Source organism: Brachyistius frenatus, unplaced genomic scaffold (genome assembly GCF_029030835.1).
Source record: "Brachyistius frenatus isolate BFR_SWC_R1_liver_20210118 unplaced genomic scaffold, ASM2903083v1 Contig_83, whole genome shotgun sequence".
NCBI lineage: Eukaryota > Metazoa > Chordata > Actinopteri > Embiotocidae > Brachyistius > Brachyistius frenatus.
Window position 1 is genome coordinate 581,415 of NW_027210682.1, and position 18,143 is coordinate 599,557.

At 41.2% G+C, this 18,143-nt stretch overlaps 2 protein-coding genes across 4 annotated transcripts; one reads left to right on the top strand and one right to left on the bottom strand.

Annotated features, from left to right (window-relative positions):
• Positions 1-97: 97 nt before the first annotated feature.
• Positions 98-6,069, bottom strand: mtx3 (metaxin 3). 3 transcript variants are annotated; one of them, XM_069709563.1, is made up of 9 exons: positions 5,977-6,069; positions 4,558-4,627; positions 4,172-4,248; positions 3,987-4,079; positions 3,702-3,884; positions 3,514-3,590; positions 2,705-2,862; positions 2,376-2,464; positions 98-2,235 (listed from the first exon to the last, which is right to left on the bottom strand). In XM_069709563.1, the coding sequence occupies exons 1-9, from the start codon at positions 6,067-6,069 to the stop codon at positions 2,140-2,142; spliced, it is 936 nt and encodes a 311-aa protein (XP_069565664.1). In that variant the 3' UTR covers positions 98-2,139. The 3 variants fall into 3 exon arrangements, with proteins under 3 accessions (XP_069565664.1, XP_069565663.1, XP_069565665.1); XM_069709562.1 differs by having other exon boundaries at positions 2,320-2,464; XM_069709564.1 differs by lacking the exon at positions 2,376-2,464 and having other exon boundaries at positions 2,144-2,235.
• thbs4a (thrombospondin 4a) lies at positions 5,775-17,878 on the top strand. Its single transcript, XM_069709560.1, has 25 exons — positions 5,775-6,115; positions 7,060-7,158; positions 7,883-8,769; positions 9,578-9,775; positions 9,882-10,129; positions 10,289-10,391; positions 10,495-10,586; positions 11,787-11,838; positions 11,929-12,128; positions 12,206-12,343; positions 12,450-12,530; positions 12,614-12,766; positions 12,891-12,995; positions 13,088-13,195; positions 14,205-14,364; positions 15,281-15,399; positions 15,482-15,534; positions 15,629-15,713; positions 15,828-15,924; positions 16,004-16,182; positions 16,444-16,492; positions 16,618-16,814; positions 16,899-17,071; positions 17,148-17,287; positions 17,370-17,878. The coding sequence occupies exons 3-25, from the start codon at positions 8,688-8,690 to the stop codon at positions 17,432-17,434; spliced, it is 2,877 nt and encodes a 958-aa protein (XP_069565661.1). The 5' UTR covers positions 5,775-6,115; positions 7,060-7,158; positions 7,883-8,687; the 3' UTR covers positions 17,435-17,878.
• Positions 17,879-18,143: the final 265 nt, after the last annotated feature.

Genomic DNA, 18,143 nt, shown 5'->3' on the forward strand with positions numbered 1-18,143 from the left:
TCAGTGAAAAAGCTTGGATCTGTTGTTTATCGGGCACATGGGAGAAAATGTCATTTAGATTGAAAAAAAAAAGAAAGAAAAAAAGACAGGAGCCATATATTATCATATATGTATTTAGATAATACAAAGACAGTTGTCTCCAACCATCAACAGATTATGAACAGCAACAGAAAAAGATAAATTATGACATATGTTCCAAAAATAAGTAGGACAGTTAGCATTTTGACACTTTGACACAAAGACAGAGATACGCGCTCACACACACACACACACACACACACACACACACACACACACACACACACACACACACACACACACACACACACACACACACGCACACACAGGAATATGGAGCTTTAAAGGGAATGTATCGATAAAGAGAGTTTTTTTTAAAGTTTGTAGAACCCAAGTATCTTAACAATTATGAAAACAACGGACATACAGAGAAATCATAAGCGGAACCACATGGAGCGGACACAGTTCAGTGATGCGTGAGCTGCGAGGACATTAAAAGTAAAAGAAATCAAATTTTTCATCAGTCTGTAAAAATAAAAGACAAACAAAAGGCAGCAAATGTGACATAACACTTCAGCTTAAACACGGTGACCGTTAAAGAGGCACAGCAGATGATGACACAGCAGAAATATCAAAACAACAATAAATGTTCCACAAAAAGGCAACAAAAGAAGTGAGTGGATTATTAATGTCGAAGAAATTCTTATACTATAAAAAACAAAAACTTAAAGACACAAACGTTTCTGATAGTCCTCAGGACAACTCTTTCTCTCACAAAAACACACTCACACACACATAAACACACATTAGTCTAAAATAGTATGCATGAATAACGAGGTGTAAGGCCCTTCCATTACCTCGGTGTATCGAGCAAAGATTGTGAACAAGCTGATCAGCCCTATTCAGAGGAAACCACAGGTAAATTGAATTGATTATATTTATGACACTTTTTACAATTGTACAAGCTGCACAGGGCTGAGGAGGTGAAAGCCAAGTTAAATAAAGTAAATTGGTTATTTCTAGAGTCATGACTGCACACATACTGTTCATTACACTCAGCAAATGAATTGATCGAAGATCTTACAGTGGACATGAGGCAGGACGTGTGCTCAGACTGGCACTAAAAGATCTGACCTCTCCCATGGTAAAACACAGCAATGTAAGATAAATAGGGCTGCAACTATAAACTATTTTCATTATTAATTAATCTGACAATTAATTTCTTGATTAATCCATTAGTTGTTCGGTCTTTAAAATGTCAGAAACCGGTGAAAAATGTTCACCAGTGGTCCTGAAAGCCCAAAGTGCAGCCTAAAAAAGGTCGTGTTTTGTCCCGACCAACAGTCAACAACCCAAAGATGCTCAGTTTATTATCAAGTAGGACTAAAGGAACCAGGAAATATTCACATTTATGAAGCTAGAATCAGAGAATGTTTGCCCTTTTCATAAAAATATGACTGAAGATGATTAATTGCCTTTTTTTCCAATCAACTAATTCATTAATCTACGTTGCATCTCTAATGGTAGCTAAATATTGTCAATTTTAACCAATCTAGCTCAACACTGTTCCAGGTCTCTTTTGAGTATTAAACTCTATCATTTCAATATCCTCTCATTGAACTGTTGACTGATCGAGTGAGAACAACTCTGAAAAATACATTTCCCTTAAACAAAACTAATTGGAGAAAAAGTTTAAAAGAAAAATGCTGAGTGGCCCACTCAGAGGTTAAAAGGTGCCACTTATTTTCCCTGCTGGACTTTTCATTTCCTTTGGCTTTCCTTTGAACTTCCTGTGTCTTTCTCATCGAGCACCACTTCATAGCATTCCATCCTCAACCACTTACATGCGCTCTTCTTTTTTAAATACCTCACACATGCACTTTTTCTTCTCTTTCAGACGAACATCTTTGAAATCTATCATCATTATTTTAAAACAGTCTCTTGTAGTTATATAGTCATACTTCCCTTAATTATTAAGTTATTTTCCATTCAAGTTATAGTCCAGTTTGTGTTTTTTCTTGTTCTTTCAGGAGGTTGAGTTAGATTCAGAGCAGCACCTTTTCATCCAGTGGGCGCTTATCTGCGATTCACGAGGCTGGATCATGGCCTAAAGGTCAAGTGTTAGGCAGGGGTGTAGCTCTTTGCACTGGACAGAGTGGGTTTGGGCTCCGGTCTGTGGGGTTTGTGCTGTGGGCTGCTGCGAAGGTTATCATCCATCTACAGTAAAGGATGTACAGTTTAGTTAGTTCCCAAACGTACTACTGAGAAATGATATGTCAAGGATTACAACAGTGAAGGTACCTGCTGAAAGCAACCATGAACCCATGCAAAAGAGGAGAAGAGGAAAGCAGGAGCACCTTTTCTATCAAGTTGGACTCTTTGTTTACAAGCTGAGTTAGTTTCTGGAGATTGGCATCCATTGTTTCCTGAACAGGTGGGGGAGGACCTGGAGAGAGATGAAGTGCAGAAACACCAACAGAAGGAGGAGGAGATGGCAGAGAATCAGTGGAGCCCGGGCAGCGGTAGGTCATTCAACTCCCAAAAGTAAAGCAGATACAAAGAGCAAATATGAAGCGATACAAATATGTTAAAAGAAGGAAAGAGCAGATGATGTTAGTTGTTTTGCGTGCTTGCAAAGATAAAACTGTGGATTCGTGAGTATTTCCAGCGTGTGCAGCCGTCTTACAGGGGTGGTCCGAGCTGAAGTAGACTGCGAGGATGTTGTCACAGAAGCGCGTGAGGTTATCTAGCTGTCTGAGATGGCTCTGCAGAGGGCTGCTGGGAAGACCGGCTTTGTGAAGTGGAGCCACAAAACCAAACACAAAGGCATCCAGACTGGTTGGCCTGTGATCAAAATTACACATGCAGCAAAATACACATCACAGGCACGCACAAAGACGAAAGATACAAGGCCATGATAAGACCTGTCACAATTATTATGTAATCGCCTGATCGAGATTTTTTTTGAGCTGACTGCAATCATTTCGCAGCAAAAAGCTGGCCTTCAACGGAAAATAAACAGAAAAAGACAATTAAAATGTTAATCATAATTATTGTGAACGACAGTTGATCTTGAGAGACCTAACTATGAGATCAAAAGTATCATAACCAATATATTCAGGACGCATTAAAATCATGAATTACAATTCATATTTTTTCTAAATGAACAATGCAAAGTTTGACTTCTGCTGGAATGGATTTCTAAAAACAAACTTCAGAAGACCTCCCAGCCAGTCATGTGATTTCTCAAACTTCAAGATATATATTGTAAAATTTGTAAAAGGCCTGTTGCTATTTTCTTCCTGCCCCGGGAAGTCGGAATTAAATGGTCAAGTGAACTACTGCACACAGACTCCTAATTAAATAGATAATATTTGTATCCTAATTGTTTAAGCTCTTTCATCTATTTTGATTTCCAAAAGCTTTAAACGCAAGGTACATAAATGGTCCATCAAATAATCATTTCAATTCAATTAAAAACAGTGGAGAACTCACAAGTTGCCAAAGAAGTAGTCTGCTGTTCCCAGTCTGTAGGAGAGGAGATTCAGGCACTCTTTAGCATCACTGTAGATCTGAGGCAGACAGAGTGAGAAACATTTACAGCTGTGAGAAACCGAACTTGACACGTTGAAGGAGTCATCGACACAGCTTGAAACTGATAATTCACGCACAGCAGTATTTACCTTTCCCTCCACCTCAGTGATCCTGTGCAGCGGCGCCTCTCCTTTGGTTAGAAGGATGTGGGAGAGGGCGGTGTGGGCATGGCAACTTGGAACGAGAAAGTTGAGCGGAAAAGGCGAGCGCGAGGCAAACCATGGCCGTGTCAGATTGGCGTAGTTTTCTGCATCCACCCAGAAAGTGTGCAACTGTGGGACACAAAACATCCTCCTAAATATGATCAGAACCCACATATATATATATATATCTGTCAACAAGAGAAGAGCAGAGCAGAGGAGAGACGGTGTTACCAGAGCCGGTCGCAGTTTCTCTTCAAGCAGAGCGATGTAGGCCATTGTGTCTGCTCCTTGTCTGGCTGTCAGCTCATAGTCTGCATTAAACCTCTGGGGGGGAAAAACAAAAAGAAATATTACCACAAGTCCACTGATTCTGCTACATGGTTTGGGGTTTATACTGAAGAAGCAGACACTGTCACCTGTTTTCTCAGAAAGTTGAGAATCCGTGCAGGTTCTTGAACTGCAGAGTCTCCACACAGCAACTCTGGGACGGTCGCTGTGGAGGAGACATCATTTAAAAAGGAGGAAGATAATGCAGAACGAGATGAAGGCTGTGATATTTGAGAGTGTGACTGCTTCAACGCGCTATTAAGGTCTCGCCATGTGCAATTTACTATATATTTTGATTGTGTATCAATTTACTTGATTTTGGGGCCTAATAAAATACATAAATAAGTATATTTGCATTTTTCAACCTTGAATGACTGAGTTTCAAAAGCATTCATGAATTTAATGAAAAATATTTTTCAAATCTGCAATATATATTAATACTGTATGTATGGATATTCAAGAAGCTGCAGCTCACCTGTTATAGTTTTCCATGTCCAGTCTATCGGAGAAACTGTGACCTTTGCCCCAGAAAACTTGGCGTAAGCCTGAAAGAAAACCCGCGTACGAATTAGGTCAAATTAATGTCGGTCATATATGTCAAATGTCTGTCATACACGTCATGCTGAAATGATTGATCCAAATTTAAAAGTACTGCAGCAGATACACAACTTTCAGGGGAAACGTTAGAGCCTCGGAGCAGGATTATAACACTTTAATAAAGCTCTGTGTGATCTCAGTTTTGTAATGTAGCTGAATGTTTGCTGTACCCTTGAAGAAATTTGTCAGACAAGGTTCAAGAGATCTTTTTAAAAAGGCTTTACAGAAAAAGGAAAAACAAAAAAGTTTTTTTGTTTAAATATATTTTCATGATATTAAACAACTGTACATACCATCGTAGTTGTTGTATTTTGTCTGACTGATAGCTGATCAAGCAAAGACGGTTTGTTTACAAAGAGAGAAAAGCAGCAAATCATGACATTGAATTTTTTTGCTCCGCAAATAACTGAAACAATAAATAGATTTTTTTTTCTTCCGTTAATCCAGAATACATTTATTGTCTCAGCACTAAAAGAACCTTTACCTTATTTGTTTCTTAGTAAGTAAATAGAGATTATTAAAGGATTTCAATGCTCAAGTGTGAAGGATCTTTTCTTAACCAGATAAAAGTTTGGTGAAATCACCAGTGACAACGATGGAGAGGATCCCTGACATTGTCAGAAATGTTGTATTTATTAGAAGTGTCAATAAAGCAACACGACCCAAACTAAAAAAAAAAAAAAAACATTTTTTTTGTCACTTCCCACATGCTTTAAAAATGAGCCTCAATTTGTCGTCTTGGTTTGAAAATCAGAAGAAAAAAAAAGAAAAGAAAAAAAGCGCCATCTCGTGGTCAGACATGTAACTGCACGGATTCACAGACAGACAACAACAATCTAAAACTGCCAGCAAACGTGTTCATTTCGCATCCAGGTGATTCAGTCGGTCACGTCCATCAATAAAAAGGGCAAAAGACACGAATATGCCCAAATAAATAAATAAATAAATAAACCACAGCCTCGACAAGCTGACCTTGAAGGAGCACATTCGTCTGTGACTTTCTGACTGCCGCACACGCTTTGAAGGACAAAAACCCATCCGGGCAGCACCGGGTGCGATTTAAAAGGGGTTTTTTTTTGGGGGGGGGGGACGTGAACTTCAGATGGAAAGGTTGTTTTATTCTGCAGCTAACTCACCAGGTAAGCTGCAGCAGGTAAGTTAGCGCGAAGCTAACCAGAACCACAAAAGAGGGGCGACGCAAAGAAAAGCGGAGAGGTAAACCTGTCGTCTTAAAATGCGGTGACGCTGCATGCAGTGGACGTATTTCTTTTCCCGCAGAGACAGACGACAACCTTACCAGAACCACCAAGGACTCGGTGTGGACGGAAGGCAAACCCCAGTCTCCTCCCCAACATCTCAGCTCCATGGCAGCCGCCATGTTTTGATTCATACAGGCAGCAGGTGACGTCACGGGGTCGCATTCAGAGCCAGCAGAGGTGAAAAATAAATCGGTCGGATGAAACATACTCTTGATTATTATTATTATTATTATTTTTTTCACAATTCCGTCGCTGGTTTGTGTCATTCGGTAACTATAATCAGGGAAAACTCATTAGTTGTTAACTTTAGGGATCACGAAAGAGATAATGGTGACATAATCATGAAAGCATGATGTACAACAGCGGCCTAATTTGCAATTTCATTAGAGGGAGAATTAAAAGTAGTAGTAAACTTAATAAGAAGGAAATTATTAACATAATAACAACAACAGAATCAGGTTCATTGGCTGAGTACGTTAATATGCACAAGGAATTTGCTTTGGTAACCAGCAACTATCAGTACACAATTAACACAATATAGAAAGACTAAAACATGCCAGACAAGTGAACAAGGTAGAACAGAGACTGAAAACCAAATGACAACAGCATCGTAATTAAATCTGTATTCGTAGCCTATATTTACAGGTAGTGGGTTATGATTTGTGCCCCACAACCCATGTGTAGGCTAAATGTGTTTTGATGACATATTTTTAAGTGCATAATTTACAACTGTGCATGACTCGATATTTACAGTTATTGAATTTGAATTGAACTGAATCTTTGTTGGCCAAATGTTTACATATACAACGTACAAGGAATTTGACTCCAGGCCAATGTAGGTCAAACTGTCCCTGTTGATTTTATACAAGTAGTGCAATGATGTGTGTATTAAGTGTTGGAATAAATATTAGATGTGTAGAGAATAAATTGTCTCATAGTCAGTGATTATATTCATTATATCTATACCTCCTTTTCTGTGTATAGTATAGAGCCTGCTTGAATATATATTAGACAATTATGTACACGTGGGTAGTGACATGTGATTGATTTAACTGTTCCCTGGGGGGGATGTTGAGAGGGGAAAAAAACATTCTTGTGTCTGGTTGTTTTGTGGTCTGTAGCACCTGCCAGAGGGGAGAAGTTGGTGTGAAGCAGGTGTGAGGGATCAGCAGTGATTTTTCCGGCACGTTTCCTGACTCTGGACATGTAAAAGTCATCAGGTGGGGGCAAATCAGTATAAATGATCCTTTCTGCGAACTTGATTGCTAGTCTCTTTCTGTCCTGTTTGGTGGAAAATAATCATCAGATTAATCGATAATGAAAATAATCTATAGTCACAGTGCTCATAAAAAGGTTGCCAAGAAAACCCCGTTTTAATTGCAAGAATTAAACTCTACCATTACTTTACCTGTAATAATCAAGTGATGTGGTTGATGTTTCTTCATTGTATTATGTTACTATTATGGAAATAGTTTAAAGCCAAAGATAATAAGATCAAAAAGTCATATCTCTTGGTATCTTTGTATTTTAAACGAGCAGTAAACAGTTAAACCTGTTGTGAAAGGAAGGAACAGTGACTAACTTACTAACAGAAATGGAAGACGTGGTCATTTCATATTTTGATTTCCATGTCACATAGTGATTTTATTTATTATAAGAAACAATAGTACAATGTCTGCCTGAGTGCTGACAGCTGAAATCTGCCAGGTGTTTGGTCAGAGCCCCGACAGCCAGACACCAGCGGATATACAGTGATAATACACTCAGGGATGGTAAATGTCTCTCTTTGGCTCAGACCAGCAGCTGAGATGTTGAAATGCGCTTGAGGTTAGTAGAGAAGGTTTTAAGACAAGTACCAGACATCTATCATCAAATGTTTCCAGGGCTGAAAACTGCCCTGAGTCTGAGCCCTCTTTGTCCTTCCTTTCCCACATCCTCCAACAGATGGAATCACAAAAAGGTTTGCAGAGGTATGTAGAACAAGTGAAATTAAATCAAATTAAAATCAAAAACATCTGCCATTGATTTTTACAGTTCGATTGGCTTACTGAAGATGAGCTGGGGGATCAAATCCACATTTATGACATAGGTTGATGATGTTTGTGAACAAACAAGGACCAGCTGGATCCAAGTTTCCCCCTCTTGAGCATTGCAGACATTTTTTGTAGAGTTGACTGACTATTCAGACTGATTTGGAATATTTTTCTCCTGTTGTATCACAAATTCCCAAAAGATAGTGAACACTACACTCAATGAATGATAGTTTCATCTTGATTCTCAATAAAATAGGGTCACAAATACATGAAAGACCTCACATTTAGATCACACAGTATGTGTACTTAAAAGGTCTCAACCATTTAAAAAAAAAATCCCAATGCCTTACTTTTCAGAATTTTCATAGAGATCTACTTATATTCTAACCGTCGTACTTTAGCTTTTACAGAGAGTGACAATTTAAAACTGATCATTAAATCAGACGATTGTACCGACGGGACATTCCCCCAAACTATTAAAATAGTCTCTTCAGTGTACCACAGTCGCGAACGAGGACACTCCCCTTTGCTTTAAAAGCTGTGCCTGTGGACACAAAACCATCTCACCTCTGCTGAGAGTTTGCTTCCAGATCTGGACTTGTCATCATCACTCACAGTTGGCGATCAGTCCGTGACACTCTTATTGATCCACGGGAGGAAAGTTCTTTCTTTAGAGGCAGAGCTTCTTTTGAAGTGTGTCCCACTCTGAAGCACCGATGACGGGTGTGTGTGTGAGAGCGGCAGCCCTGTCTCTGGTGCTGCTGCAGCTAGTGCTCACCATCTCAGCTCAAGGGCTCGGTAAGTACTGGCTCCTCACCATCCATGCCCTTCACATCATACTGTATGTTTCTGTCTGTCTTTCTATACATCACTGCTTTACAAAGCAGTCTTTTCCATTAACATCTTCCTGACAATCTGTTGTGTGTAAGTGAGCTGCAAGTAAAAAGGGTAATATTGCTGAATTGGTTGGTATTTATTTCGTGTCTTGGTGCTTGTGCAGTTTGATGTCCAGGATCTAGTAATCGTCTGACCTAAATAAGGTGCCTACTGCCATCTGAGAAGTGCATTTGCAAAACTTTAATTTGCCTGGAATCTACACGCAAAGGTTTCCATTAAATTTCCTGTCACTCTGTATTATCTCTGAAGTTCAGCTAATGGCAGTATGAGAGTGTTTCTGTGTGGATGTGTCTATGCATGTGTGAGTGTGAGGCAGTGGCTTTGTTCCAGTGGAAAGACTTTATTGCTGCTACTTTTCTGCAGCTCCTGTCTACCACTCTATAAAACACAGCGGGCTGCAACACACAAATATACAGATACACTGTCACACGTAATAAAGTGCCACAGTGCACTGACTCAGCTGTAGCAATTCACAGTACACTGGGAGCAACAGCCATTAAGACACAAACAAAAACAAAAAAGGAAGTCAGCATCATTTATAATGACCCAGATGGAGTGCTTTCAGTTGGTACCCTAAACTCCTATTGATTAACCTCTGTTCTCTGTGTCACCTGCTTTCTGTGGCTTTTCTCTGGAGCATTTATGAATTGTTGCACTATGCATCTACAGCAGTATGATGCAGGTTTCTAACAGTTCTCTCCTGTGTTAGTCTATGACCTGCTAGTGTCTCCGGACTGCCTGCCAGATTTGCTCCAAGGAAACCTGAAGAACAAAGGGCGAGATGAGGCTTTCTTCCTCTCGTCCTTCAGGCTCCACAACAAGGCCCCCACCTCTCTCTACAGTGTCGTCAACCCCAAAGACAACACCAAGTACCTGGAGCTCAGCGTACAGGCCAAACTGAGCAAAGGTGAATTATTATACTGACACACACTGTTTAACAGCATCTTTGACAAACACAGGCTACATCTGTTTTCTCTCCTCTGTCTTTCACTCTTGTTTCTCTCCATTTCCAGTGACTGTTCGTTACCAGAAGACTGATGGCGGTTTCGGTACGACCAGCTTCAACCATGCATCCCTGGCAGATGGACGAGACCACCATGTGATGCTCCATGCCAGCGGCCTGCAGCGTGGCCCGCCTCGCCTCAACATCTATGTGGACTGCAGACTGGCTCACACTTTGGATGATCTGCCAGCTGCGTTTGGGTCACTCCCACCGGGTCCCAACAAGGTGGCGCTCAGGACCCTGCAGTCAAGTGGACGGGTGAGTTAGAAGTTAGTAAGAAAATATCAAGCAAAAGTCTAATTGAAGTCTAATTATTACATTGTAAATATGAAACATGTGTCAGGGATGCAGTAGTACACATATGCCATACGCATTTTATTTTTATCCTGTATTTTCTGTCTTTTATTCCTTTGTAAGGATGAACTGACAGACTTGAAGCTGGTGATAGAAGACACCATAGACAATGTGGCCACCCTGCAGGACTGCAGTGTGGATCAGGCTGAATCTCTGCAGCTACTGGGTAACAAGTTGCCACTGACATCACAAAAACGTGAGATCATTTTAGACCTAATCCTGGTAGATGTGTCGTGTATCTGATTGTTTTATTTGTGAAATCCCTTCAGCTGTCCAGGGAGGCAGGATGGTGCACGACCAGGCCACCATGGTTGAGCTGAGGACCATGTTATCTGAGATGAAAGAGCTGTTAAACCAGCAGGTAACCTGTTCTGTGGCTGAGCCTTGTGTGTGTCTCATGTGTAACTCCTGGATGAAAATGGAAAACAACTCAAAAACAAAGGCTGAAATGGCTCAATGTGATTTGGAAATCAATGAAAGGGCACTACAGTGTTTAGGCACAGAGTTATAGTAATGAGGATGTTATTTTCCACTTGCTGAGATAGTAGCAGAAGATGTGGAGAGTTGGCTGGTCATTTAGTAGAATATACCGCATTTAAAGATTGAAGAGTGTGGGCAGATTCACAAATATTTGGACTGTGTTTTTACTTCAATAGGAGATTAGTTTTGCAAAAACATCTGCGTTTCACTGTGAAAAGTGAGAATCCAGGATGTGAGAACCTCCTGATTTTCTGGATCTGTCTTGTTTCAAGGCTTTACATAACCTCAGTAACAGACAGCTGGGGAACAGCATGATTTCCAGTGATGAATAGGGCTATCACAATCCTGAAATTGTAGTTGATGATTACTGCTCATACAAATGATTGCGATTAATGTTTTTTTTTCTGCAAATGTTTTAAACAATTATTACAACATACAGGAAGCCTAATCATAGTTTGATAATGTGCATTTACTCATGAAGAAGAGCCATTTATTGGCATTGAACATTCAAACATAAATAAATAAAAATTACCTTTCTGGTTGCCTTTGATTACACAGGGACGATATCACACAAATAACTTTAATAATAAAATATTACTGACATATACAAAGAAATGATTGACAATAACAAATTGTAAAAAACAACAATGTGCTATGGTGATACTAATTCTCCACTCATGTGCCATTAAATCGTAGCAGTCAAACTTCAAATTAGGAAAAACAATATGTAAATAGCGATGGAATGATGACATTTCATTTAGCTGTATTCATACAGATGAATGGAATCGCGATCACGATCAAGCGAATATGTAATAATGGTGACAGGTCTAGTGATCATTTAAAGCAGAGGATTTAATAAGAGATCAAACAGGAAGAATGAGACAATAAGACACGTTTTAAACATGATCAGATACACTGAGAGTCTTTTGTGTAAAGAAACAGAACTGGAGCTCAACAGACATATATATTTTTTTTTTCAAAGCTAAAATTAGGAATTGCCTCTGCTGATAAGCTGTAAAGTGATAACACAAGTACAACACAGTTCATTAACAGTTCTACACTTTGTTTCTTTTGGGTTAAGATCAAGGAGACAACTTTTCTGAGGAATACCATCACGGAGTGTCTGGCCTGTGGTAAGCGCGACAGAAACTCTTAAATCATTTACGGTATTTAGACACTAAAGTGACATTATAACTCTCCTATCCGTCTTTGTGTTCCTACAGGACTTCGGGGCAGTCCAACCCCCACAGATCAAGGTCCAAGACCCGGGGGGTTCGTCATGCCTCAGCATCTAACTCGGTGCCCACCCGGGACCTGCTTCAGACAGGACATGTGTGTCCGTTCAGAGTCGGGGAGTTTCCAGTGTGCCCCCTGTCCTGATGGATTCACAGGAGATGGGGCTCATTGCGATGATGTAGATGAGGTATGGATCTCTGCAACCAGTAGGTGAAAGCAGCACGAGTTAGCATTTTGACGATCCTCTGTTTTTTTCTGTTTTAGTGCAAGTTTAACCCATGTTATCCTGGTGTTCGGTGCGTGAACACCGCTCCTGGTTTTCGCTGTGAGAAATGCCCCATGGGATACACGGGACCAATGCTCAATGGAGTGGGGGTGTCTTACGCCAGGTCACACAAACAGGTACAACAAACAATACACTATAAAACATTGATGCTCTTTGATTTATCTGCACCTGCTGACAAACTATGATCCTTTTTCTTTGTGCTTTATGTGCTGTTCCTTCCAGGTGTGTGAAGATATAGATGAGTGTCTGGGCCCACCTGAGGATGGAGGCTGCACCGCCAACTCACACTGCTACAACACTATTGTAAGACCACAGGAACTGATGCAAGGTTATCATTATAATGTGGCTTTGTACTATTATTTCTGACTCTGTCTTGTCCTCACCAGGGGTCCTTCCGTTGTGGAGAGTGTAAAACTGGCTTCACAGGTGACCAGGTGGGAGGTTGCCATGGTTCCAGGCTTTGCCCCAACGGTCAACCCAACCCCTGTGACACCAATGGAGAGTGTGTCGTGGAAAGAGATGGAAGCATTAGCTGTGTCGTAAGAATTGCCAATAGAACATACTGAAACATGATCGTGAATGAGTTTGCTCTTTTTCTGTTCTACATTAAACTGTGCGCATATTTGCCAAGTCCTGCCATTTTCCTTGTTTCCTGTACGTCAGTGTGGCATCGGTTGGGCTGGCAACGGCTATGTGTGTGGAAAGGACACAGATATTGACGCATATCCTGACAATAAGCTCCTGTGCAGAGACAACACCTGTAAGCAGGTACTCATTTGTACATCCCCTACCTCCTCTCACATTTAATTCATTCTAGCATGCAAAACTATGCTGTGTGTGTTTTCCTGTGTTGTTTCCAGGACAACTGTATGTTTGTGCCAAACTCTGGCCAAGAGGACGCTGACAGGGACGGGATGGGTGATGCCTGTGATGACGATGCAGACAGTGACGGCATTATAAACATAGAAGTAGGTGACTTAGTTCCGCAGATCCAAAATGCAGTGAACTCTCACAAGGTTTCCTTGACTGGCCCTTACTCTTCATAAACAGATATTCACCTCTGTCACTGAGCTCATGCACCATGTTTTTTTATTATTATATAGAGAATAATAATAATAATAATAATAATAATAATCTCATACAGAATGAGACAAATTAAAAGAAACTAAAAGTTAAGAGTCAGTTACGTAACCTGGTTAATTTAAAAACATTGACATTTTTGGGAACCTGCCTCTATTTCTTTCATTTTAGATTTAAAAGCAGTAAGTGGTATCAGTTCTTTGAGTTTTAAATCATTCTGCAACATATTCCATGATGAGGGTGCAGAGTACACAAAAGTCCTTTTTTCCCATTTCCGTTCTGGCAGCGAGCATAAAGAAGTCCTGAGAACGCAAGGAATATTGTCCGGCACTTTTCTGCATGATGAAGACACACAGGTAGTTTGAGAGCAGACCAAGGATTGCCTTATAAATGAAGGTGTACCAGTGACAGAGCCTACGGGTGGCCAAAGAGTATAACTCACAGTGGTAAGTCAGAGCTTTACAATTGGTAATGAACTGCAGTGAAGCATGGTAAGCTGCGTCCACCATAGGAAGACAGTTAGCAGAGGCATGCATATATAGAAGATCACCATAGTCCAACACAGGTAAAAAAGTAGCAGCAACTAGTTGCTTTTTTACATTAATTGAAAAACACAGCTTATTTCAAAAATAAAAACCCAGTTTTAACCTAAACTTTTTCACCAGATACTGCACATGTGGCTGAAAAGTGAGGGAGTCATCAATCAAAATACCCAGATATTTATAAGAGTCAACAACCTCTATTTCACTTCCTTCAAGAGTGACCACCGAAGGGATATTGTGTGGCCTACTCCGAGAGTTTGAAAACAACATAAGTTTAGTCTTATCTGCATTTAGAACAAGTTTCAGTTGAAAAAGGGTATTTTGAACAACCATCAAATTCATTTGTCTGTCCCAGGATAACTGCTGGCTGGTTCCCAATGTGAACCAGAGAAACAGTGATAAAGATCTTCATGGCGACGCCTGTGACAACTGCAAAATGGTTGAAAATCCCTCACAGCGGGATACAGACCAAGACGGTCTGGGAGATGACTGTGATGATGACATGGATGGGGACGGTAAGCGTATGTTCACATTTATTGTAATAGACAAATAATTATTGTAATTTTGTGATTTCTGTACATCACTGGGTGTTATCAAAGACACAAAGAGCAACATGAATCACTGGTTACATTTACTGAAAATAGGTTGGTTGGTTGTCGGAGCTAAAGGTGCAGAAAATGGACTATTACTGCTTCTATTGCCTGAATTAGATAGGAGCACAATGTGAAACCAAACGGCTGACAAACACATTAAAAGTCTGCGTCTGTGAGCGACATCCAAACTTGTCTGGACCAGACTGCCTGGACAAAAACACAACCCATACAGGAGGATGCAGACAGGAACATTTTTGTTCTCTGGACTGGCAGTGCTTTATCTGTGCAAAACATCCTCCTGCCCTTTTTTTTGTTTCTGTCTGTTTCCAATTCACATCCTCTACCAGTTAGATCATGGGCTTCCAGGAAAAACACCTCCAGCGTCATTAAAACAACAACAAGCCAATGAACAGCGTTAAGTGTTAAAACGTCTTAAGTGTTGTTTCAAACCTTTCCTCACATACCTCACTTGATTTGCCTTTTAGACGACCTCTTATTTGCTCCATTTTGTGTGTATGTGCTTTACGCATGTTGTGTGTTTACGCTGTTTGGTGGCCACTGTTTGTTCAGTTTGGCAAAGCTCCAGCCTCTTGGATCATTTGGTTGTGTCTTTAACTCCGAGGCTAGACTGCTAAGCTCTTGGTCATGTCTGTCTCCTCATTAAAAGCATTTTTCCACGGTTAAGCCTCCGCCAGGCGTCGAAGGCCACTGGAAACTATTTCACCTTCGTCCTGAATAAACACCGCCATCTGGTGATGCATTTCTCTGTGCTGTAGGCTGCGGTCTGTCATGCTATTTCCTGTCAATGGCATGAATTAAAGCACCCTTATGTTCCCAGGCTTGAAAAATATTCTTGACAACTGCCAGCGAGTCCCCAACCTAGACCAGAAGGACAGAGACAATGACGGGGTGGGGGATGCTTGTGACAGCTGTCCGGACATGGTCAACCCAAACCAGGTGACGAACCAAACAAAAGCCTAAAACACACTCATCTGCTGCCACATATCTGACCAACAGTGTTTGTTTTGTCTACCTGCAGTCCGACTCAGACGATGACCTTGTCGGAGATACCTGCGACGACAACATAGACAGGTAGAGCCCACATCAGGATCTGTGGTCTAAATGTCTATAAGCATGTTCCAAGTTGTTCTTGTTTGTTTTAAGTGTCCTACTTCTTCTTTTTCAGTGATGGTGACGGCCACCAAAACACAAAGGACAACTGTCCCACAGTCATCAACTCCTCTCAGCTGGACACTGACAAGGATGGAATGGTTTTGATCTCCTCCTTTGTCCTTTATTTCTTTAAAGCATCATTATTCATGAATGTATGCTGACAGATAGTGTAATGAGTCCGTGTCATCAATTCCTCACTTTCTTCTTGTTAGGGAGATGAATGTGACGATGATGACGACAACGATGGCATACTGGACGATGATGACAACTGCAGACTAGTTCCCAACCCAGACCAAAAGGACTCTGATAGTTAGTATCATCGGCTGTTTGTGCACATGCTTGTGTGCAGTGTGAGTTGTGTTTACTAAGCTGTGTCATTTTATTTCAGTGAACAAAGTCGGAGACGAATGCGAAGGAGACTTTGACAAAGACAATGTCATTGATATAATCGACCACTGCCCAGAGAACGCTGAGGTCACGTTGACCGACTTCAGAGCCTATCAGACCGTAGTGCTGGACCCAGAGGGGGACTCTCAGATCGACCCCAACTGGGTGGTTCTCAACCAGGTAAACAGCAGCCTCTTTTTTTTCTAGTGTCTGCTTCATAAGCTGCTTTACTGCAGTGGGTTTTCTCCTTTTATTTAATCGGTTTCTCTCTGAAGCTGGAACTTGTTCCTGGGGTTTTCTGTCCATATTATGTGCTAAATGAATGTGCCACAGTACTGAACAGCAACATGTACACATTGAATTAGTTATGAATCAACAACATATTGCATGTGTCCCATGATGGTACATATAAATTGAATTTACACTCTTTTATCCTGACAGGGCATGGAAATAGTCCAGACCATGAACTCTGACCCCGGCCTTGCTGTAGGTCAGTGCAGGATACCTTCATACTGTCACATCCACATCATCAATAACTTGGATTATTTCCCACTTTCATCCATGAGTCCTCCTGATGCTGTTGTGTGTTTCCTCGTCCACTGTGTATGTCTCTAGGCTACAAAGCATTCAGTGGAGTTGACTTTGAGGGAACCTTCCATGTCAACACCGTGACAGATGATGACTACGCCGGCTTCATTTTCGGCTACCAGGACTCCTCCTCCTTCTATGTAGTGATGTGGAAACAGACAGAACAGACCTACTGGCAGGCTGCACCCTTCAGAGCCGTTGCTGAGCCGGGAATACAACTCAAGGTGTGAGGGAGTGTGTCTGCTGTCATCATCCGTTGTCAGTGTCAGTTTTCCCCTCTTTGATCTCACGTGGCTCCTCATCACCAGGTGGTGAAATCTAAGACAGGTCCTGGTGAGTATCTGAGGAACTCCCTCTGGCACACAGGAAACACCGCCGACCAGGTACGTCTCCTGTGGAAAGACCCCAGGAACGTCGGCTGGAAGGACAAGGTTTCGTACCGCTGGTTCCTCCAGCACAGACCGCAGGTTGGATACATCAGGTACAAACAGACACACCATCAGACACACTCATACTGTGTGAGCTGACTCACAAGTTTCTCCTCACGTGTGAACCAGGGCTCGATTTTATGAGGGTTCAAACCTGGTGGCGGACACAGGGGTGACAATTGACACCAGTATGAGAGGTGGGCGACTGGGTGTGTTCTGCTTCTCTCAGGAAAATATCATCTGGTCCAATTTGAAGTACCGCTGCAACGGTGAGTGTCTGCGAGTCCAAGATAGGCCAGTCAGCCACTCAAGCTGTACATATGCTAATGAGATGTGTTTCTCTTTCCACAGACACCATTCCTGCTGACTACCAGAGCCTGCCTGGCACACAGAGTGATGTCAGAGAAGGGCAGTGATCCGTTGTGGGAACAACCTGAGCCCTGCTGAAAACAGATGAAAGGGGCAGAGCTGCACCGCTGAGTGCAAAGAGGTCCGAGAAAGAAAGATGAATGTCAGAGAGAGCAGGATGGACCGTTTGGTGATGTCATTTTAGTGAGATGGTCTTAATGAAGCAAAACATGGGGCATTATATACTTTAGCCGGTACATTCTTTTATAAATAATCAACAATGTGTTCCATCTAAATAATTGGTGTGTTTATCTATCCAATATGACCTGCAATTTTATACACTTTGACGTTTTCTTGTATACGTTGTACATAATGAGGTACAATAAAATCCTAAGCATTTCTCAAAATCAAAGCATCTTCCATGTCTTAATCTAATTTTTCCCATTAGTTCACTCGATGGTATTTATGTATGAGGGCAAACTGCTCAGACAAATAAGGACACAATATGGCCTTCAATGGATGTTTTTATTAAGAATGGGAAAGAGCAATGTGAACTGAATGGCACCTACACTGTATTTCAAACACACAGCTTGGTCAATGTTTCTGTAGGCAATGGTCGTATACAGTAGGTCCTGCTCGCCTATATTCATTTTTTTCTTTGTTTGACATCAAACCTGCTGAGCACCATACAATTTCTACATTCATACCAATAATTAAATGCAGAAATGTTTCCAAAGCAGATAGGTCATGTAACAGATTTTGCAGGTATCTAAAGGA

Coding starts and splice junctions, on each gene's coding strand:
- thbs4a (XM_069709560.1), top strand. CDS start 8,688: ATGACGGGTGTGTGTGTGAGAGCGGCAGCCCTGTCTCTGGTGCTGCTG. Junction 8,770..9,577: donor CATCTCAGCTCAAGGGCTCG/GTAAGTACTGGC, acceptor CTCCTGTGTTAG/TCTATGACCTGCTAGTGTCT. Junction 14,365..15,280: donor TGATGACATGGATGGGGACG/GTAAGCGTATGT, acceptor TTATGTTCCCAG/GCTTGAAAAATATTCTTGAC.
- mtx3 (XM_069709562.1), bottom strand. CDS start 6,069: ATGAATCAAAACATGGCGGCTGCCATGGAGCTGAGATGTTGGGGAGGA. Junction 4,628..5,976: donor CCGAGTCCTTGGTGGTTCTG/GTAAGGTTGTCG, acceptor GTTTTCTTTCAG/GCTTACGCCAAGTTTTCTGG. Junction 3,885..3,986: donor AGAAACTGCGACCGGCTCTG/GTAACACCGTCT, acceptor TGTGTCCCACAG/TTGCACACTTTCTGGGTGGA.